The sequence below is a fragment of the Alternaria alternata genome (genome assembly GCF_001642055.1).
Source record: "Alternaria alternata strain SRC1lrK2f unplaced genomic scaffold CC77scaffold_11, whole genome shotgun sequence".
NCBI classification, from domain to species: domain Eukaryota; kingdom Fungi; phylum Ascomycota; class Dothideomycetes; order Pleosporales; family Pleosporaceae; genus Alternaria; species Alternaria alternata.
This window is the reverse complement of record NW_017306200.1, coordinates 576,426-597,318: the sequence shown is the minus strand read 5'-3', so window position 1 is coordinate 597,318 and position 20,893 is coordinate 576,426. Positions and strand designations below refer to the sequence as shown.

Genomic DNA, 20,893 nt, shown 5'->3' with positions numbered 1-20,893 from the left:
CTGGTGAAAGACGCAGACAAGCGAGCGTGCTGGAATCACATCTATCTATCATGCCGCAGCTGAGGGTACTTAGCTACGGCTTATCGTTAGCTGACGACTCGGTATCTTGGGTTGCCGTGCGCGTTCTGTAAGTCTCGGCTGCATGCCGTTAGCACCACCTCCATCTGACGAAAGGGGGTTTCAGACATAAACGTACCACTAACGCACCCCTCTAGTTCAAAATGTAGATCTGAGAGAAGACGAAACTGCTGTCACGCAACATCAATCTTTATCTAGCCTCCCTTCACAAACTGCACGGCCGCTCATAGTTCACAAATTTCTTTCAGCTTGCTGCTTTCTCTGGCCTCTGAGGGATACTCGAAACGTCCTCGGTTGAGAGCCTGGTAACTTCGTTGTGTGTAATCACCGTCGACATCAAACTCCCCGGTATGCTATTCCTCAGCCAATCTGGTTTTCTGAACAGCCTCTTGCTCTCGGACGCTGCACGAAGGCCTTCAACTGCGTCCGGATTTGGAAATCCTTGCTCGACGTCACTCCGACCACCTCGGTGTCTTTCTTCATCACTGCTAGAAACTGTGGCGAGACTGCGGTGGTGAAATGGCGAGAATTTCGAGAAGCTGCGTGCAATCAATGCGCGTAGATCTGGCAGCGACGCTGCGATTATGGCAAATGAGATTTGAATGGCAACCAAAATGTTGACAGCGCTGCCAAAATACCGCATGTTGCCTTCGCGACGCTTAATGAACGGAATCTGGAGAAGGGCGACAATACAAACAATAAATCCCAGACCAAAGATGAGTACGAGGCCGAGTCGTTGTCGGATCTTTAGTTTGGAGAGCTGCCACACGTACGGAATCGGGAGTGCGAAGATCAAGCTATCAACTATACTATCACCAATGGCTGCAGAGTAGCTATATATCGCGGAGCTGAAGCACTGTGATCCAGTGAAGTCGAGCCAGTTCCTGGTCCATAGCTTGCTAATGTCTTCGCATAAGACTATGAGGACGGTGAGTACTTCGATGAAATGCGCCAGCGCCAGGAAGAGAAGAATGTAACAGCATCTTCGAAGCGATGCCATTCCCGGTGGAAAGATTCGAAGGTAGTAAGCCAAAACCGAGAACCGCGTGAATGTGACAGCGAAGATGTACGCAACACGGCGCTCGAAGACGTGCTAACACATGTTAGTATGTTACGATGCACCAGGGGAATGACGCACTTGATAGAATGGGATTTCCGACGTTTTATCGGGACTAGCATAATGATTAGCACAGATCCTATCATTCGACGCACCCCATGCGCACCCTTTTCGGTCGTAGCCCCAATTGTCGTCCGCACTCATACAAGATATCACGGTACGTGCGACAGCCGCTGCCTGGTCGTGGTCAGCTTCGGTCAGGCATGGGCTGTACAAAGCGACGGGCTAGTTTAGTCCCTCACATACCGTGCCCAACATAATTAGAACATCATCAGGTGCGATCTTCCTCTTAATCGCTAGTCTTGAGTACACTCTCGGGATGACGGTGCTCAAAGCCAAGACCATCAACGGTACCTCCACTGCCAATGCTGTTTTGAAACCTCTGGTGGCATCCCCAGCATTTACTTCGACGATCGGTTGTGTCATTGTGACATGAACATCCTGAATATCCGGTAAGACGTACATGGTCGAGTGTGATTGACGGGGCTTTGCAGTAACTAAGGATAAATTCGACCAGATTGGTCTACAACCGCGGAAACAAGGTGGAGTATCACCAGGAGAATGAACAAAAAATCAAGACTAGAGAAAGAGAACACAGGGTGAAATGATCTGATGCTGATGTTGATGTTCGCTCAGTGGCCGCCAAGCTTCAGCATGTGCTTTGATTGACGTGCCATGGAAGCTTACTGAGCACTTCGCGTAAGCTGCCCTGCCAATGGGAACTTGACTCCAGCTATGCGCGCATATAGTTTCTTGGCGGTGGTGCTGACACACCTCTAGCTGCACGAGTGGTATCCTGCAAAAATATGGGGTATCATATATGTGAATTTGAAATGCCAAGTGAGCGGAGCGGAGTGTGAATATTGCTATATTTAGGTAATGACAATAGTACGTTGCAATTCTGGTGACTGGACAGACGTAGAGATAGTGATCAGCAGCGGCCAAGCTCACCTCAGAATATGCCCTTAATTTTCTCGGTCTGATCGAAATCGTACGCGTTGCCGTAAGGCCTGTTTAGGTAACTCTTAAGCAGATGCTCACTAGACACGTAAGTGGCAGCGATCTGCAAACCAGTCTTTTCATAGGACAACCGGTCGGCAAGCTCTTCAGCAAACTCGACTTGCATCGAGTTCCTGTACCATGGCGCGAAGTGTACTGCAAAAGTTTAGGTATGTAGAAGACACAACGGCAGCGTTGACTTACTCATTGCAAGCATAACTCTCGGGTTTTGACCAAGGTTGGGCTTTCCTCCATGCCAAAGCCGAAGGTCGCGAACGACAATACTGCCTTTCTTAACAACTGGCTGAGATGGTGGTCGGACTTCGCGGCGAGCGTCAAGGAGATGCTGCTTGATCCTTCCGCTAGCACGATCGCCGTGTTCACCCTCTTGGTCGGCAATAGTGGTTCCTTGATGTGTGCCGAGCCAGATTTCCGTCGACCCATTCTCTGGTGTCATTGTTACGAGAGGGACATTTACCACGAGAGCGAAGGGAATTGAGGGGTGATCGAAGTCTGCGTCATTGTGGGTCGGTTGAGAAGCTGGCGGCGATGAAGCAGTAGGTGGCAGGGCAGTATTTCCGGACATGAAGCGCAATGAAGGTCCGGGACCGAGTGTGGTTGAAGTGACTTGTGTGACAATCGGGTCTGTGATCTGTCATTGGTATGCGTTCGGACGGTCGGAAATCTAGCCGAACTGAACACTTACTGATGTAGATTTCATCGCTGAACCACTCATTGGTCATAGGAGGGTCTTGCTGAATATTGCCTTTATTGTAGTTGAAGGGACTGTCCTTCCTTGCCTGCAGTTCGAGTGCATCTTGGACCATTTTCTTGTTGAGTCGGTCTAAGACTGCATGATCAACCATGTCTTCCAGCACCACAAGCCCATCTCGAGAGAGCGCTCTGATTGCGATCTCAAGATTGCGTTGGTCGAGCCTCCCGCCCTTTACTTCGGACGCAGAGGGTACAATGGATATGGGCGTTGATGAGAGGTGCGGAGTCGGCGGAGACATAATGGACTGGCAGATGACGCAATGATCAAAGGCGTGGAGCTGTAAGGGAAAGCGTGATCTGCTGATGTACTCGATGCTCGAGTAGGCAACGCAACTACTTGTCGAATTTATATGTTATAAGCATCACACTCTGGAGTGAATAGCGGAATGTACAAAAGCGGTATGGGTGGGCGCTAAACTCAGTACAGCACTGCAGCCGTTGTGGAGAACCTGGCCGCAGCCTGCATGTCCTCGTGAGACCCACGATGCGGGGAGCTTACTCTATACTCTGAGTAAAATCTGGTAGAGCATAAGATAGCTCTTAGACCAGGTCGGCAAGCAACAGATGTGTGCTTTCATAGAGTAGAAGATCCGACTTTCGTGGTCTCGAACCCTGAGGCCTCTGAGCTCAACGCGCTGTCACACTCCGACGGGGCATCGGGCGCATTTCGATAGCGCAGCCGGTCAGGGATGGATGGTCAGAGGGGGCACAGCATAACATCTGAGCCTTCAGTAGTGGTGCGCCTGTGAAGTTAATATGGGGGCCTTCAACAGGGGGCTTGTCAAAGTATCGCATTGCGTCAGGACAACTTGAACATCTCGACGCAACCTTATGTAATGCGTTCCAGGCGGACATGAGGCCCATATGGTAGTGCGCGAACAAAGAAGAGGCCAACGCGACTATGTCGCAACCGGGGCTCGTCGTGACTAAGGAAGGATTTAGGCAGGCACCGTGGCGTAGAATCGCGAATCACAGCGTTGGCAGGCGGGCAGGTGACAAGGATGGTGTTGAGTAGACGTGCGGAAAGCGGCATGACGCGAACCAAAGCAGGAGCCAGGGCCACCATCTCTCCACATTGTTTCCAAAGGGCCCACCAACCCTCCAACATACTCTAAACCATCGCACTGCCTCAACGACAATAGCAGTTACTGTGTACCTCTTTTCTGTACACGTCTTCTCGCAGGATTATGCCACACGTATCATAAACGTCCAATCGATAACACTCGTCTGTACGCCCGCGCTCGCTAATCCGCTGCTCGTGCGACACTTGCAGCCTGGGAAACTGTTTCGAGCCTCGGATTCTACCAACACCACCTCATCAACCCATATACCTGAGACTACACACTATCGGGGCCATTGGTACTTGACAGCATTCGAGCCATACATCAGCCTAGCAAGTTCTGAGCACGAACGAGCCCGCTCACCAAACGACATATATCCAACCCGTACACACATCGCCATCATGCCGTCACAACGTCGCATGAAGTTCTTTGGCATCCTCATCGTCACCACAATTGTTGTCCTCTTCTACATGTCAAGAGCAGCACACCAAACACAATCATCGGATTTCTATACAAAGACGCAACAAGCCTTACAAGAGAAAGAATACGCAGAAGCGGCCAAGCAACGCGACGCGGAGAGCGTCGGATCGCGACTCAAAGCTGCCGAGGATCAGGCTAAGAAGAACGCCGAGAACAAATACGCGGACCACAAGGTCCAAGTTGAGGGTCAAGACCAGAAGAGCGTCGCGGGCAGAGTCAAGATGGATGGCGACAAGGTTCCTGGCGTCGCGCAACAGGGCGGTAGACCGCACGACCAAGCAGCGATGAAGGAGAATGAGACACTCGAAGACCATGAAGTTGAGATGGAGCTCAATGCCATCCTGAAGAAGAGCCCAAGTACGCTACTCCTGCATTACCCCTGTCCCACGCGTAGTCACTAACCAACCACAGTGATCATCTTCTCTAAATCCTACTGCCCTTACTCGAAGAAAGCGAAACACATTCTCCTCGAAAAATACAACATCAAACCCGAACCCTACGTCGTTGAGCTCGATCAAAGCCCAATAGGCCAACAACTACAAACATTCCTACACAAGTCTACAGGTCGGCGGACAGTGCCCAACATTCTACTGATGGGCAAGAGCATCGGAGGTGGCGACGATATTGAAGAGCTTGATCAGACCGATACCCTTGTGGCCAAGATCAAGGAGATAGGCGGTAGCCGCATCACCGAGGTCGAGCACCGTGGCGCCCGCCCTGAGATGCGACGAAAGATGAAGGCGTAGATGTCTTTGCGTCCTTCTCCGCCACTCTCCGTGTACTTCTAGGCCCATTTTTGGCGGCATCGCTTGGGTGCGACATGCTGTCTTGCGCATGTTTCAGGGTAGGTAGGATACGCTAGACGTGTGTACAGATGCACACCAAATGCTGGCGGTCCGCATAATGCGATGGATATACCCTCTATAGTTTCAGTATCTCGTACCGCTGGCCTTAGCCATGCACCAGAACTCGTCCTTGTCTAGTTGCCGTTTAGTGCCTGAGCTCTGTCATTGCCTTCCCAGTTGAGGCAGGACCGCTCCTCCCTCGCATGTTACCGTCTTCTCTCACCTATCTTGGGCGCTCTTGCCAGTCACATGCGACAAGCCACCTCCACGAAGCATGGGCTACTCACCAACCTTCTCTCGCCTCACTGGTGTGACTTGCCAACCATCTTGGGGTCTACAGTGACAACTATCACGCCCTTACCTGCATTCCTTTCTTCCAGTATCCCTCAAAGTACCAGCACCCGCTCGCCTTGATCTGGAGTTACGCCTGGACGACGTTAGTGCATGCAAAACTCGTATCTCCCACAAGTCGCTGACTGTACCTAGGTCTGTCTAACATGTGTCTCTACTGGAAGAAGTTGCACACATGCAGCCACCTCTCTGACCGCCCCTACATCGAGATGTGCCGCACAGGCTTTCTTTCCAACACAGTGTGTCCCGACATCAGCGAAGATGACAAGCCCCGTCCGTCGCACTTCCCTTGCTACCCTTGCATCAAGCTTGAGGCCCGCATCGAGGCCGAAGCTCAGATCCGATTCGAGCAACACGAGTTTGCCAAAGCCTACGAAACTCGTGAGCGTGCCATGAGAGAGAAGCAGGCAGCAGAACTGCGGGCCAAGGAGGAACGTGTTCGACGTGAGGCTCGTGACAGGGCGGCAAGAGAGCGAGAGGCAGAGCAGCGTATGAAGCGCGAAAAAGAAGAGGCTGAGCGCAGGGCCAAGAAGGAGGGAGGTGCTTGGATTGAGACCTCAGTTGGAAAGAAGCCCAAGAGCAAGAGAAGCGGCGGTGGTAGTGGGTCTACAAGCACTCCCGCGATACCATTGAATTCCCTGTCCACCCTCAAGATGGCTACTGCTCCCAAGAACATCAACGAGATCGGTGGAGGCGTTGGAGGTGGTGAGAGGATGAGTCCCAAGAAGGATCGTGTTGACCCTGGTGGTAGAGCTGGTACTTGGGGACCTAAGAAGATCTTGAGCAAACAGGAGAACGTCGCTGGGATCAACATACATGCAGGGAAGTGAGCCGTTCAGGCATGAAACACGAAAACACATGATCTTCACAGCATAATGATAGCTGTTACGATGCTCCGTCACCCGTTGCACCTAGAAAATAGGTAGATCTTGAAAGTTATCATCCTATTCAATATTTCTGCTTTTCGACTATGATTACTTCACCATCCTGCTTGCCGGATAGCAGGACACATCCATAACATTCTGCCGTGCTATAAGAGAGAACTTAGGTAGAACAGACTGTTCGGTAGATACGACATGCTCGCATGCACCATCGCCTCGTTGGTGTCAAGTCCAAAGTGGTAGTCACGGTGAAGATGAAGGTGATTGAGGAAGGCACGGTCCGCGAAACCTTGTTCTTCGACTCAATCTTTTCTTCACACCAGTCCACCCTTCCATCAGCTCTCGTTTACCTCGCTCAGATCAGCAAACTCGACTCTCTGGTGCATATTGCAGACCTAATCCACACACATCTTCTTCAAGCTCGCCATCATGTCCACAATCTCAGAAGACGTTATCCACGCGGCAGTAACCGAATTTGGCGGCCTTCCGTCTTCCGTGACCGCAGCAGCGTTTTTGGGAGTCGCGTTGTACCTTTGCATCGAGCTCAACGTTCGCCTGCTCGCCAGGACCACAAGCCGCAGCTTGTACTTCTGGAGCTGCCTACTGTGCAGCTGGGGTCTCATCGTTCATGGCATCGCGATCCTCTTACTCAACTTCCACATATGGGAAGCGTACTCATCTATCGTCGTTGTTGAGCTGGCGTGGTTGATATATGTGGTCGCTCAGTCACTTGTCCTTTACTCTCGCCTCAACCTCGTACTGAGGAACACGCAAGTCGGACGCTATGTCCTCTACATGATCCTAATTGACTCGGTCATGTTTGGCCTCACCACAGTTTTGCTCGGAATGATTGCTGCACGTCGTTCGTCGCAAGCAACTGTGCCATACTAATCGATCATAGCGTCACCCAAAATTCACAGCACGACTTCACCACGCCAATGTTACCTGGGACAAAGTGCAAGTCTCCGCGTTCTTCGTCCAAGAGGTAAGTTCTGCCTGTACCAAAATGCATGTAAGACACGCACTGACTTGGTATTTTCACATTTGCAGACCCTTATCAACATTCTCTACATCTGCGAAACTGCCAAATACCTCAAGAATATGGAACTTCTTGGCAACTACCGCCATACCACGCGTACCAATCTTCGGAATCTCATCGCTGTCAATGTTCTTATAATCATACTCGATTGCAGCGTTATGGGGTTGTGTTTCAGCGGGTACTTCAACCTTCAAGGCTTCTACAAGGTTGCTGTGTATGCTGTAAAGCTCCGTACCGAGTTTACGATTTTGAACCAGTTGCGGAAGGCGTTGACAGGCGCTTCGACCGGCAGATCAGGACTTGTCGTGCAAAGGGACGCTTGCATTTCTCTCCCAAAGAGGGACAACCTCGTTGAGGTTGTCGAATAATAGGACTAGGAAGGTAAACAGGCACATACATGGGAGATGGAATCTGAGTAGATAGCATGTGAGATAATGTTCTTTAACCAGATTCTCCAACCTTCATGGTCCCTATCTTTGTAGTAGCTTGTATCAATGCAACAACGTCTAAGCAGGCGTACGTTCTACTTTGAGACAGCTGTGTCAAGTGCGCTTCCCTAGTAGTGGATACGATGAAAAAACACATTGATCGTGACGTGAAGACGGTTGCCAGATAGCCGAAGCGGGCCACGCAAGTACTGCTTTGGTGGCGTTGTCTGGCTTGACGCTAGACCATGTCCGGTATAGACCTCTGATCATGAACTCAAGATCTTGGAAAAATGGAGAGGCTAGACTATGGCGAAAAGCGAGATCTCGGTTTCAGCGCCGGTTTTGTGGATGTTAAAACTAGTATTGGAGCTCCACGGCAATAAGTGAAAGTGGAGTGAAGGAGAGTGGAGAAGATTTAGCAACAAGCGTGCTGGGAATTGACGCGGCAGCTGAGCTGACTGCGTAACCTTCAGCCTTGAGCGGATACGTTGGTCTGGGCACTGCATAGTGCATATGGTTTGGTGTCGCCGCCTGGGTCTTACAACCGCATTACCACGGAGACGTAAACCTATCAGGTGTTTGGCGTACCTACGCTGTTAGTGCATCTCGTTAGCTCTGTTCAGAGTTTGTAGCTACACGGCCATGCCGAAGTTACAGCTCCATGCAAGAGACAAGGCCAGACAAGGTCGCGCGACGGGGCCGCTTGCGATGTCGTCATCAGTTGGTGGCAACCAATTAGATCCTATCAGCTGCACCTCAGCCGTCTTGGAGACGGGGGCCGTTGAACGGACAAGGCTCAGATCAGCGATTAGATGGTAGCGCCTCTATCGCTTAGATCCGTTTTCGCGAGTAGTCGGTGGTAGCGTGAGAGGGCTGGGTGTTCCCCGCGCATATGTATAATACCTCGTCCCACTGTACCGGTCCTGTAACCTGCCATTACCACGAGGCGACCACTCTTTACTCAATCTACGTGAGGTCACCTGACAATACCCTGCACGTTACTGCTCGCTCACTCGCCACCGAGATGGACGCCAATCTGTCGGAGCGCAGCAAAGCGCACCTCAGCGATGATGAGAAGATACCAGTCGAGGTTCCCGAGACCGAGAAGATACCTGCCGAGCACCCAGAGAAAGCGCGCCCTCAAGTCGAGATTCCAATCTACAACGACGTAGAACGTGTCGACCAAACCGACTTGTCCTTTGCTGCAATTCTCAAAGGCACTGCCGCAAACCCGCTCAATACCTTCGAGAAGAAGGCCGCTTTGATCAATGTTGAACTTGACAAGTTCGGAATGGGAAGGTACCAAATATGCATCTGGTTCCTCTGTGGCTTTGGATACTTTCTTGATCTCGCATGGTCACAAGGTGTCGGTCTGATTGCTTCAGCCATCTACCAGGAGGTGAGTTGTGCAACATCAAGCAGGTAACGCGTGCTAAAGTATCCACAGATGGGAGTCTCTGATGCACACACTGGAGACATCTTTGCAATTGCCAACGCAGGACTGGCTGTTGGTGCGCTTGGCTTTGGCCTTGCCGTCGATATTATTGGTCGTAAATGGGCTTTTAACCTCACTTGCCTTATCACTTCAGTATTTGGGCTGTTGCTGGTACGCGAACAAAAACCACCTTTTTTGCAATCAAAAACTGACCAGTAACCAGGCTGCCCCTAAGTACAATTATGGTGCGATATGCGCTATCTACTTCCTTGCGTCCCTTGGTCTCGGAGGCAACATCCCGATTGATGCAACCATAGCACTTGAGTTTCTACCTCATAATCGACGTTTCCTTGTCGCCCTTCTTTCCATGTGGCAACCAATCGGTGTTGCTATTGCATCTTGCATCGCCTACGGCACCACCGGTCAAGCCAAATGGCGCTGTGATCCCGATTTGCCAGCTTGCCCCAGCGTCAATTCTGGAGAAGCCTGCTGTACAGTTGACAGCAACATGGGATGGCGCTACACTGTCATCGTTCTTGGATGCATGACGTTGGCAGTGTTCTTCCTCCGCTACTTCGTCTTCACTTTCCATGAGTCGCCCAAGTTCTTGCTTGCGAGAGGAAAAGAGCAAGAGGCTCTCGATGTTTTGCACAGGATTGCAAAGTTCAACAAACAACCGGCCCCGACGTTGACCATGGAGATGTTCGCCGCCATAGATGATGCTTCTTCCAATGCTACATCAAGCGTACGAGTGTCAGACGAAGGCCCTCAAGACACCAAGACCACTACCAAGAAGGTCGTTAGCGGATTTGGAAAGGAATTGACTCGCCTCAAGGGTATCTTTACTAACAAACTATCCGCCTTTATTTTCGTCTTACTTGCGATCACATACATGGTGAGCATCATCACTCGCAGAAATTCTGGTATTTGCTAACAACGGATAGGGCGACTACTGGTCCTTCAATCTTGCGGGTAGCTTCCTTCCACTTATTCTGTTACGCAACAATGTCGACGAGGGTCGGGGAACCGTGAGCGACACATATCAGCAGTACCTCATCATCTACTTCCCAGGAATTATCGGTGCTATACTCGCACTTGCGTCTATCCAGTTGCCTCTTGTTGGCCGAAAATGGTCTCTGGTCTTCTCCGCTCTCTGCCAGGGTGTTTCCATGGCCATGTACACCCAGGTGTCTAACACTGCGGCTTATGTGGGTTTGAACGCTTTGGAATATATTATGCAAACTGTAAGTGTGGTATCCAAACGTTATTGTTTTTGATACTAATAGAAGTTTAGTATTTCAATGCCGTCTTGTATGCGTCCGCTCCGGAACTCTTCGACACCGTCTACCGCGGCAGTGTGAGTGGCATGCTTTCGTGCCTAGGTCGCATTGCAGGAATTGTCGCACCCTATGCGGGTGCTCAGCTTCTTGCTGACAATAGTTCTGGTATCCTTTGGCTAGGTGCTGGTGGTATCTGGCTATCTGCACTGTTGATGTGCTTCTTGCCTGTGGAGATGAAGAACAGACAAATGTTCTAAGTAAGCGGAAGGTTACGATTCACTAAAAGTTGGCTTTGATCTATGCCGTTAAAGAGATTCATCGATACCCCATGCTATAGAAAGCAATACATTCATGCAAACTGAAGATTATGTTCACAATCCTGCCCAGAAAAGCTCACACCGATCGCTCCTGCGCTATTCCTGTTTCCACTAGTCCGCAGCCGATGACGTAGACTCTTTTCCCAACATTCTCCAGAGGCTTGCCGTTGTCGTCGGCTCTGTCCAACCGCAACACCATTTCGTTTCTTGTCACGCTTGTCACGCGCTGGTTCTGCATCATGCGGTTGGTTTCTTTTTCTTTGTGTTTATCACTTCAGGTCCTCTTCCGACGCCTCTCCGGAGGGGGGACGCCCTTTGAGCTCGCCTTTGTCCAATGGTTTCTGAGTTCCGCGGAAGGAACGCCGATACTTGTGGAACAAGGCAAATTCCCCCTTCGCAACAATTGTATTCTCTGAATCACTACAGGGCGCTCAAGATAGCGACACTTATGCACTGATTTCAGCATGAAATGCCTCCTCAATTGGGCGCACTTACTTCAAAGCACAAAAGAAGCTTTCAGTATGCTGACCAAATGTCAATCATCGAAAGCTAAAATGATACCAGCGTCAGGCAGCAAGCCTTGCAAGTTACTCGGCATCGTAAAGGCAACTATTAGTTCCACTTGTCAACATCAAAAGGTGTTCAAGCCAATATACACAGCCGGTCACTCGTCGCATGAGGAGTGCATGACCGGATAAGAGGGAGGTAGCGCCTTTCGGGAGATGGGAAATTACTATGAGGCCAAATTCGGCACCCGATTCTCAGAAGTATCAAATGCAGTGATATGCAAAGTGATATTGACTAAGATAGAGATGAGGACGAGGCGGGCCCTGTTTCGTGTACATCTTCTTGAATCTGCTCACAACGTGTAGAAAGATGGCAACACTCAATCTCTGACTCGCCTACCGCCAGCTATTTGAGGGATTCATACGTGCCGATCAATCCGATTGCACAATATGTTACCGATGGCTGAATCTCATGTCTGGAACCAGAGCCGTCGTGAAATTCAATCAGTGCTGGGACGTGTTACGGATGTTTACGATATGATCTGGCACCCACATGCCTTCCAGAACGACTGTCGTCTGTCTGAGGTGGCGCAGGAGAGACAAAACAGACTTATCTCACGTTATGCTCACCGGATCGAAGTAGCGGAGAAAGTGATGTTGAAGCTGTTCGTAGTATACTCCTCCAGCATGGAAAAAACAAGTTGCCAACTAAGCCTGTATCTGTTGGCTCTGCACTCACTGCCTACAGGACGAAGGCTAACTCGCTAGTTGACGATACGATCACAGTGGGGTTTCCAGCCATGAGCCACAAACTCAAACAACGTTCTCGATCTCGCTTGCTACGACGTTTCTAGAAGATGAGTAACCCAACGAAGTCCAAAGGGGCCTTGATATGCTTCCTAGAGCACTAACACCACATGGGCACCTTCTCGTCCGAACAGCTGTTTTGAGCTTGACAACAATCCGCAGACATTACTAACTTCTTCCCAAAATCCGAGAGAAGACACCAAGCGATCGCTCTTGAGGATACCTAGGCCCTTAAAGTCTGAGTTAACAGCGAAAGTGATGTCGCTCCCACAATGGGTGCCTAGTTCTTCAGCCAGCATACTCACTTCGCCGCAAGAAGAATTGTACACTCCCACGATCAGTGCGCAAAACTCTAGATATCACATTTACCTGTTCACAAGAAGAGCTAGAAGATCCGCTTGCTTCGCTTTCGTCTTCCGCTCCGAAGCGAACTACTGGGAAATCTACTCTTGTACAGCCAAGAAAAAAAATAGCTTCAAGACCCACTACCAAAATGAGGGCAAGCCAGTACGCCTCCCCAAGGTGCTACCGTCAGCTTTATGTCCTGTCATCATGTCCTGACACAACTCTTTTGAGGGTACAAAGCCATATGTATCCCCAGCGTCACCCTGCTGCGACTTCGCGGCTAGAAATATTTCTAAATCTTGACCAACTCAACAAAGAGACCATCTTTAGACTTACGCGTACGGTTCGCGTGGTGCTATCTCAGTTGGATCAGAATCAAACATCCAGCACCATGAACTCATTACGAGGCGAGGCGGAGTAGAAGATAGGTAACAGGAAGTACTGTAGAGAGATGTTTGGTAGTCTTGCTGAAATAACTGATAACACCTCAAGGGTTGAATGAGTAGTAAGGGCAGAGTAGCGAATGCATAGGGACGAGAAAACGAAAGGCGGAGAGTGATGGGAGTTTGGTATGCCTAGGCGAAGACAAGATGTTTCATCGCTCGATTGCGAATCATGACTTGTGTATAAAAGTTCAATGCCACAACTCAGTAAGAAGAATAACGGAGAGATTGCCATAGAATTGTGTAACTACATTTGTATAGTAGGAGAATAATGAAGAAGAAACATTGCACATCCAGCATGCGTATCATAAACAGTTCATCTACACTTTGCTCTTCTCGTTCCCAACGACAAACACCTCAGTAGGTTCCACCTCAATCTCATCCGACGAAAACGTCCTAGAGCGACGGAAGACAGCTTCTTCAACAGTGTCATACACTACCGTGCCTTTCTTGTTCATCTCAGTCGCGTCTCGGAGTTGCCATCCGAATCTCGCAAAGCGCTCGCGGACGCGATCGTTCAAGCCCACAAGTCTGAACTGTGTGTTCTTTCCGCCATACGCTTCAATATCTGCCTTGAGATCCTTGAGATGTGTGAGACCAGTCGTATCTATGTTGTGCATCGCGTACATGTCCAGCACCACACTACGGATCTGAACAGGTTCTTCCAAAATCTCGGCCTTGGTGCGTAGACGCAAGGCACGATCTTTGCCTGCGACGCTCCAGTTGCGGTTTGCGTGGGCAGCCTCGAGGGTAGCCACGTCACCAGAATTGAAAGTCTGGACCGCGTCAAGGCATTGTGTTTTAATGTGGTAAGCATTATAGAAAAGCATGGATTGGTGAATGCGGAAAACTTGGGTATCAAGAGGGGTGGCATGCATGCCAGACTGGCGGCCGTGAGAGGTTACCTCGATAGAAGTGAGGCGGTGGACGCGGTGGAATGCCATGAAGAGAAGGTGGTAGACAATGTTGAACCCAACGGCCGTGCCAATGCCCACTTCTGATGAGACAAAGAGGGTAAGCCAGAAGGCTAGCATTGAGGTAGTGAAGTCGACGAGCGAGGTTCGCCAGTATCCGTAAAAGACTTTGAGAGGAACTACGATGTGCCAGACTGCTGTAACGATAATAGCGGCAAGTGTGGCTTTGGGGATCCAGTATAGTGCTGGTGAGAGCTTGAAGATACTAAGGATGACGACACCACCAGCAATCAGACCGTATGCCGGAGACTTGACGCCAGACTCTGAGTTAACAGCGGTACGTGACATGGCGCCACCTACTGCCATGGATGAGAAGAAGGAGTTGAAGAAGTTGGTAAACCCAAGGTAGACCAGCTCTTGTGCGGCATCAGTGACATATCCATTCTTGCGGCCAAAGGCTTTGGCAATAGCCAAGTGCTCAAGTGCTGCAGCAATGAAGGGCGCAATACTTCTAGCAAACACCTTTCCGATAAGAGCTGAGTCGGGCATCCGAGGTGTTGCAATGCCATCAGATTTGACTTTGCTGAGTGCCCAGACAGGGTCATCGTTCTCGAGGTCGATGTCCTTGTTGACTGCGTACGATATACCAGCGAAGAGGACGAGTACCACAGCACTGCGACCAAGGGCCAACAGCCATATAGCCTTGTTCTTCTTGCCCCAGCGCTGTCCCATCTTCTGCATGAGATATAGCATCAGCAAACCACCAAGACCGACTCCGCATGTCGGACCGTCGTACTGGGGTATCTTGGCGAAGAGGTCATGGATGATGTTGGCCGTACCAGACCCGACAGAAATGCCGAACAGCGAAGGGATCTGGCCGAGCATGATGACGATGGCGGCGGCGGAGATGAAGCCGCTCAAAACGGGCACGGAAATAAACTCTAGTAGGAAACCAAGCTTGAGCAAGCCTAGCGCCATAGAGTAGATACCGACGGACATGGCAACGGCGGAAGCGATTGCTTGTGGTGAGTATCCGTCTTGAGTAACATCTGCAATGATTTCTGCCGTCAACAGACCCATGAGCGAAGTCGGACCAGTGGACAAGTCTGGGAACGGTGTTAGCGGTCAATCTCGGCCCCAGTTGGATGGCTTACCTTTAGATGTTCCCATGACAAGGTAGAGAAAGTTTGGTAGCCAGCTTGACATGAGTCCATATTGTCCAGGTATTGTCGCAATCTTGGCATATGCCAGAGACTGAGGGATGAGGAGCACGCCGACAGTGATACCGGCCAGCGTGTCGTTGAGGAGCCATCGTGGATTGTACTTTGGCAACCATTGGATGATGGGCGCCTTTTGAAGCAGGTATTGGCCCGCAACCGAAGGAGCGGCACGAACAGCCTTGTTACCATACCGTACTGTACGCTGAAGGGTGGTGTCGGTGGCTATCGCTTCTCGACTCCGTTGGGCCTGCTTTCTGAAGAACTCCATGATGAACTGACGTGAAGCAAACAAATAGCAAGCGAACAATGAACAACCAAGATATAGGGAATCAAAAAAGGTTGAGCAGTCGAGGAGGCTAACTGAGGGGCAACACAGTGTACTTTGCGGCAAAGATATACTCCACGCATCCTGGAAAACGGCGTTATCAACGGCAAGGTAGCCTCATGTCGGTGCAACCGGGTCCTGAAGCCATAGCGCAGGAGCTGAACCTACTAGATGGCCTGCCAACACACCCACTTCTACCCGCTTACTCGCATGGAAACATGCTGAGAACGTCCAGGTGCTCTCGCATCGGGGTACTACCAATCATGGCAAATGGACATCGGCGTGCCGGTCTAGTGATATCCAATAAGGAAGGGAACTGCAACTGGCATACGTGATACCCTGTTCAAATCTCGACCTTCCGTCTTGAGGGACCGAGGCGCAAGCTGTAGGACGAGTGGAGAATTGACGTAGTAGCGATTCGATATTATTGTCGTAATACACCACTGAGGCGCAAAGACATAGTCACGCTGCCGATAGCAGCAGGGGGCACTAAGAGATTAGACAAGCGCTTGTCATGCTGCCGATATGTCTAAGCATAGGAAACCCAGGGTTCGGTCACATTTGACATTTTCCCCGAGCCCATCTGAAATACCATGAAACAGCGCAAACTGCTTGATTCAACTTGATAAGACGATACCAGCCAACCCTCATTGCGTTCTGAGGTGACTGTCTGCAAGAGACGAGATCTTTGGGAGTCGAATTACCCCGCAATACACTTCATCAACGCTGAACTAGCTTCCGTCAGCCACCCCGCGCAGGCCTGGTTGAAGTCGGACGCTAGCGCATTGAATTAAGCTTTGTGTCAAGCTCCACGAATAGATGGCCAAGAATCCTTGTCGAGTATCTCCCGGACGGAGCGTGTGCCGTGTCAGTGCAGCGGGTGATCGAAAGTTGGGACGAAACGTCCGCAACAGCGGTGATCCCTCAGCCTCAACCTGCACAAGTCGGCAGTTGTTTCGATGACCGCCAGGATGTAGAAACGTTGTGCAACTCGCCGAAATCATGACACGCAGATGTTTCAAGTTCGGCATGAAGACCGATTGTTGTTACCCCTCAACTGGTAGCGGCACGACCTAGACATACTGGACTGTGGTGCCCTTACTGAAGCATCACACCTGTTATGGAGCGCCAATCAGCCTCAGTGGCGTGCATGGAGTTGCTGTACTCGTGAGACCGAGACCGAGACGACCAGCGCCACGCGACAGCAACTTGGCAATTTTCAACGGCAAGGCATTCGTCAGCAACATACGCAATTGTAGTTACATCGCGGTTCAGTTCCATCCGCGACCGAACTGAATGTTCCAATTCCAATCTGTAAGGGCACGCTATGAAGCTCATAATCGGACCGCTATGTCGCGCTGATGCACACTGCACATGAGTTAGTGTAGCGACCATCTCTTACATGTCAACGATGAACAGCAAACTTGATCTGAGTGAAAGTGCATCAGCACATGCACGTGCCGAGCGGGATGAGTTGGCGCAAACGATAGATGCATGCAGTGTGACCAACAGGATTTGGGCCAATGAGGACGGTCTCCATGTTGCTGCAAGACGGCTCTCGCTAAGCCGTTCCGGAAGGTAGAGGTCGAAACAACCTCCCAACGACTTGCATGATGGTGTAGGATGTGGATGCGATAATTTGCTTGCATGGGCCATGTCCGTTACAAAATTTGTTTGCGATATCATGTCTTTCCATATGCAGAAGGTCGTCCGCTGATAAGAAAAAGAGCTTGAAGATTGAGGTTGTCAGTATGAGTTCAACATCAGTATCGTTGCCTCTACAGCGTTCCCCGCACTCGTTGGCTTGGCTGATGGTTAAGGCGGAACCAGCGTGCTCGTCGAAGCCAAGAGACGGTATACTGAGTAGTCTAGCCATGGCCAAGGCGGGACTGCCTCTGCCAATCGCATCGCCTAAACAGTAAGCAAACCAGGTCAAGGTCGTGCGTCGATCCATAGATGCAGTCAGGAACGGCACATGTCGCCGGCGTATTAGTTGGGGTGGGAGATGGCAAAGCCACCATGCAGCGACTCTCGCATATATTCCGGACAGAAGCCCGTCCGGCGACTTAGTCCCGCCAATGACGGCGATATGTCGGAAAGCCGTGAGAAAGTCGAAGGCTGGACCATGTGTCGACAGCACTATGATGGGTGAAGAAGTGAATGATTGGCTGGCGGAGTAGGATGTGTAACGACAGAGGGGTTGTGCATGGTGGCCTGGCATGTGGCGGCGACGCTGGTGGTTGTAATGGGTAATCAGATGTCTCGGCTAAGGAAAGATATTTGGGTATAGGAAGGGTGAGAGCATGACAGCATGAGAGCGTCGTCGTTGTCGCAAACGCTCCTGCAAAGAACCAGTGGGGTAGGCGCTAGAGAAGAAGCGCTGCAGGAAGCCGTTACTTCCCCCTTGTCAAGCATCAAGGCGAAGGGCGGCCGTGGCAGCCGCGGTCTGTAACCACGGTAACGGTGGTAGGAGGAGCGAAGGTGGGTCGCTCCGTGAAAGATGGCACGCCGCACATCGATGGAATGAAGGCGCAAGGTGATGGAGGATGGCGACGAGGGCGGCGGAGGTGAGAGATGGTGGTGAAGAGTGCCGTGTCGGAGACAGCGACGCAAGCTCCGTCTCCGCGCTAACGCCAAGACGAAATTTATTATCGATAGGGCATCTCTGAGGCCAGTGCAGAGCAGACGTCCCCGGTCAGAGTTGCATATCCAGAAGATTGGAACATGGCGCGCAAGAAGAAGAGCGCGCAGGCCGATGCGGCGCCCAGCGGCAGCGCCTCGTCGACGCCGCCGCCCGCCAGCAACGGGGCAGCCGCAGCGAAGAAGGCGGCCAGCGAGCCCTCGACGTCTGCCCTCATCATCTGTCGCAACAAGTGAGTTTGGGCGGGTACTGCCGTCTTGATGCAGAGAGACAATACCCTAATAGCGGCACTATAGGCATTGGCGCTACATCTCTTCGTTCCACGGCCCCTGGCTCCAGCTTCCCCCTGAGGTCCTCGAGTCGCTCGCCCATAGCAACTACCTCTCCCCGCGCCCGCACCCCATTGACCCCGCCGTCTTCTACGACCTTGTCAAGATCCGCAAGGCGGTTGACGAGGCCACCAACCTCGCTGTGCGCGCCACGTCGGGCTTGACGTCGGCCGCCCTCAGCAACAGCCTCAATAATGGGAATAGTATGCTTGGGAACGCGGCGGCGCTGGGGATAGGCTACGGGGGAGGTGGGACCTCGAAGCTGAGTAGAGAGCGGAAACACCGCATGCGCGAGCTGGCGACGAACAAGCTGAGCCAGGCATACCATCTCGACGAGATTGCCGCCAGTGTAGCTACCATGCAGAGCGCAAGCACGCTGGAAGACGTCGCGCACCTGGTGCTGCAGCGCGAGCCCAACAATATCGACGCCAAGTACGTCCACTTCTTCCACGAGAAGATTCCCAGCCGCATGATGGCGCAATGTACACCTTTGGATACTTTGAATGAAATCATCAGCGAGCGACCCAACGACGGGAGCCCCCTGCGTACACGCGCATTGACAAGGATATTCAAGGAGGACTATGTGAACTCGGCCAAGGACCTGAGTGAGGCTTTGAGTACCGCACGCTATATCATGGCGCAGCATCGAGCGGGCAAAGACCAGCTGGTGCTAGCAAAGACACTCCAGGAACAGTACGGGAGAGATTGGAGACAGGAGGTTAAGATCCCTGACGAAGACCACCCTAGTTCGCTTGAGACACAGTTACTGTTCCATCGCGCTGGCGTATACTTTACCATAGCATGCGGCCACGTCAATGCTGCATTAGATGGTCTACAGGCAGCCGAAGAGGCAAAGGCGCGGCGTGATGCTCAGATTGCTGAAGGCAAAGAACCAGATCCGGTGACACCAGAAGAAGCGCACGGCAATCACCTGCGTCTAGAAGCCCGCAAGCAAGTCCGCCAGAACGCCAAACGCGCTCTTCGAGACTACGTCGCCTTCCTCTCTCACTTCGACTATACCCCTGGCATCTCTGCCGAGCTTGCTGAAGAGTTCCTGCGTAGGTTAGGTAATTCGGCCAACGGCAATGCGAACGGTTATTCGAATGACAAGATCAAACCAAATATGAATCGCCTAATAGAGCAGACAAATGGCGCCTCGTCACCCATATCCGAAGCCCTCGTTCCCCATCGTGGTCCTACCAAGTCCTCTTCAGACCGCGCATCATGGCCTAAACTCCCCCCACCTGAGATCTTCAAAGTCTCCCAGCTCTTCGACGCTGCCCCTCCAAGCTCCTTACCCCCTTACCCACCACCCCGCAACTCCTCCGAGACCCCGGCCTCAGCAGCAGCCACCGCTTTTGCTGATAGTCACGAGAGCATAACTTACCATCCGCTCATTACAGACGCCCTGCACAGTCTTCTCCTCTGCCATGCACTCATTCAAACACCCCCCAAAGAACACCTCCGACATGCCCACAATGCCGCTCGCCTGGCCCGTGTCTGCGACGGCTACCCTATCTTCCTCGCTGCGCGATCCCCTGCACGCGCAGACTGGATCGAAGTCCTTCGACGAGCTGGAAACTGGATCGGCTTATCCACGTCCTGGGAGAATCTCTGCCGCCCGGCACCTCTACCTGGCCACGGCGGTGGTGGCAAGAACGGCTCTACAGACCTAGCAGGAAAGAACGGCATGAACGGTTCCAGCGGCGTTGAAACTGATGCTCAACGTCGCGAACGTCAAAAGCACGAAGCCATACTCGAAGCTCTAGCCGACGAACGTGTTGTTGACGAAGAAAGTTTCCAACGTGCAGTCCGCGCACGAGAACGCCGGAACAGAGAAGATGAGGAAGCCGAGAAGAAGAGACAGCAATCTCCTCCTAGTGATGCAGATGGGAATCCAGTGTCGCCGCAACCCACACCACCCAAGCGCTGGGCGCAGGACAACGGTCGCGAGTATCCCATCAGTACGGAGAGGGCGGAAGCTATCTCGCGCTGGGTTAGGGACGCGCCGCCGGTGGGTGAAAGCAGTGGAGCGAAGAACAAAAAGAGGACAAAGGGAAAAGGGAAGAAACTATCGCTGAGGGCAGGTGGAGCGGGTTTGAGCCTTGCGGATAGTGTCGATGCGTTGAGTGTGCAGGAGGAAGACATTGATGAGTAGTGCCAGGTATGGTTGATAGAGAGAGATATCTGTATCGTGACGACTGGCAGATAAGCTAGATTATTCTTAGTGCCATTCAGGGCTTCGGCTTGATACATTTAAGAAACAGAGCAGTACGAA

The 20,893-nt window shown here is 51.6% G+C and overlaps 9 protein-coding genes across 9 annotated transcripts; 5 read left to right on the top strand and 4 right to left on the bottom strand.

Moving 5' to 3' along the window:
• Window positions 1-322: 322 nt before the first annotated feature.
• CC77DRAFT_1061722 (hypothetical protein) lies at window positions 323-1,621 on the bottom strand (the record flags this gene model as incomplete). Its single annotated transcript, XM_018528462.1, has 4 exons — window positions 323-1,171; window positions 1,217-1,250; window positions 1,302-1,372; window positions 1,442-1,621. 4 exons carry the CDS (start codon window positions 1,619-1,621, stop codon window positions 323-325), a joined length of 1,134 nt encoding a protein of 377 aa, XP_018385683.1.
• A 440-nt stretch (window positions 1,622-2,061) lies between these two features.
• On the bottom strand, window positions 2,062-3,311 carry CC77DRAFT_1095137 (phytanoyl-CoA dioxygenase family protein). Its single transcript, XM_018529775.1, has 3 exons — window positions 2,901-3,311; window positions 2,399-2,839; window positions 2,062-2,350 (listed from the first exon to the last, which is right to left on the bottom strand). Exons 1-3 carry the CDS (start codon window positions 3,205-3,207, stop codon window positions 2,148-2,150), a joined length of 951 nt encoding a protein of 316 aa, XP_018385682.1. The 5' UTR covers window positions 3,208-3,311; the 3' UTR covers window positions 2,062-2,147.
• A 1,119-nt stretch (window positions 3,312-4,430) lies between these two features.
• CC77DRAFT_936489 (glutaredoxin domain-containing protein) lies at window positions 4,431-5,255 on the top strand (the record flags this gene model as incomplete). The annotated part of the gene is made up of 2 exons (XM_018534496.1): window positions 4,431-4,866; window positions 4,921-5,255. 2 exons carry the CDS (start codon window positions 4,431-4,433, stop codon window positions 5,253-5,255), a joined length of 771 nt encoding a protein of 256 aa, XP_018385681.1.
• Window positions 5,256-5,851: 596 nt separating this feature from the next.
• Window positions 5,852-6,298, top strand: CC77DRAFT_901272 (hypothetical protein; the record flags this gene model as incomplete). Its single annotated transcript, XM_018533582.1, has 1 exon — window positions 5,852-6,298. A coding segment is annotated over one exon (447 nt), but the record flags the coding sequence as incomplete, so codon positions are not given.
• Window positions 6,299-7,015: 717 nt separating this feature from the next.
• On the top strand, window positions 7,016-8,202 carry CC77DRAFT_1070977 (hypothetical protein; the record flags this gene model as incomplete). The annotated part of the gene is made up of 3 exons (XM_018529118.1): window positions 7,016-7,448; window positions 7,507-7,571; window positions 7,637-8,202. 3 exons carry the CDS (start codon window positions 7,016-7,018, stop codon window positions 7,991-7,993), a joined length of 855 nt encoding a protein of 284 aa, XP_018385679.1. The 3' UTR covers window positions 7,994-8,202.
• Window positions 8,203-8,975: 773 nt separating this feature from the next.
• On the top strand, window positions 8,976-11,131 carry CC77DRAFT_1020780 (sugar transporter-like protein). The gene is made up of 5 exons (XM_018525132.1): window positions 8,976-9,452; window positions 9,501-9,659; window positions 9,712-10,383; window positions 10,433-10,732; window positions 10,783-11,131. Exons 1-5 carry the CDS (start codon window positions 9,078-9,080, stop codon window positions 11,023-11,025), a joined length of 1,749 nt encoding a protein of 582 aa, XP_018385678.1. The 5' UTR covers window positions 8,976-9,077; the 3' UTR covers window positions 11,026-11,131.
• A 2,273-nt stretch (window positions 11,132-13,404) lies between these two features.
• CC77DRAFT_963721 (sulfate permease) lies at window positions 13,405-15,657 on the bottom strand. The gene is made up of 2 exons (XM_018535673.1): window positions 15,255-15,657; window positions 13,405-15,206 (listed from the first exon to the last, which is right to left on the bottom strand). Exons 1-2 carry the CDS (start codon window positions 15,586-15,588, stop codon window positions 13,507-13,509), a joined length of 2,034 nt encoding a protein of 677 aa, XP_018385677.1. The 5' UTR covers window positions 15,589-15,657; the 3' UTR covers window positions 13,405-13,506.
• A 1,284-nt stretch (window positions 15,658-16,941) lies between these two features.
• Window positions 16,942-18,133, bottom strand: CC77DRAFT_117314 (hypothetical protein). The gene has a single exon (XM_018530116.1). The coding sequence runs from the start codon at window positions 17,864-17,866 to the stop codon at window positions 17,207-17,209; it is 660 nt and encodes a 219-aa protein (XP_018385676.1). The 5' UTR covers window positions 17,867-18,133; the 3' UTR covers window positions 16,942-17,206.
• A 236-nt stretch (window positions 18,134-18,369) lies between these two features.
• On the top strand, window positions 18,370-20,773 carry CC77DRAFT_1061715 (hypothetical protein; the record flags this gene model as incomplete). Its single annotated transcript, XM_018528461.1, has 2 exons — window positions 18,370-18,518; window positions 18,583-20,773. 2 exons carry the CDS (start codon window positions 18,370-18,372, stop codon window positions 20,771-20,773), a joined length of 2,340 nt encoding a protein of 779 aa, XP_018385675.1.
• Window positions 20,774-20,893: the final 120 nt, after the last annotated feature.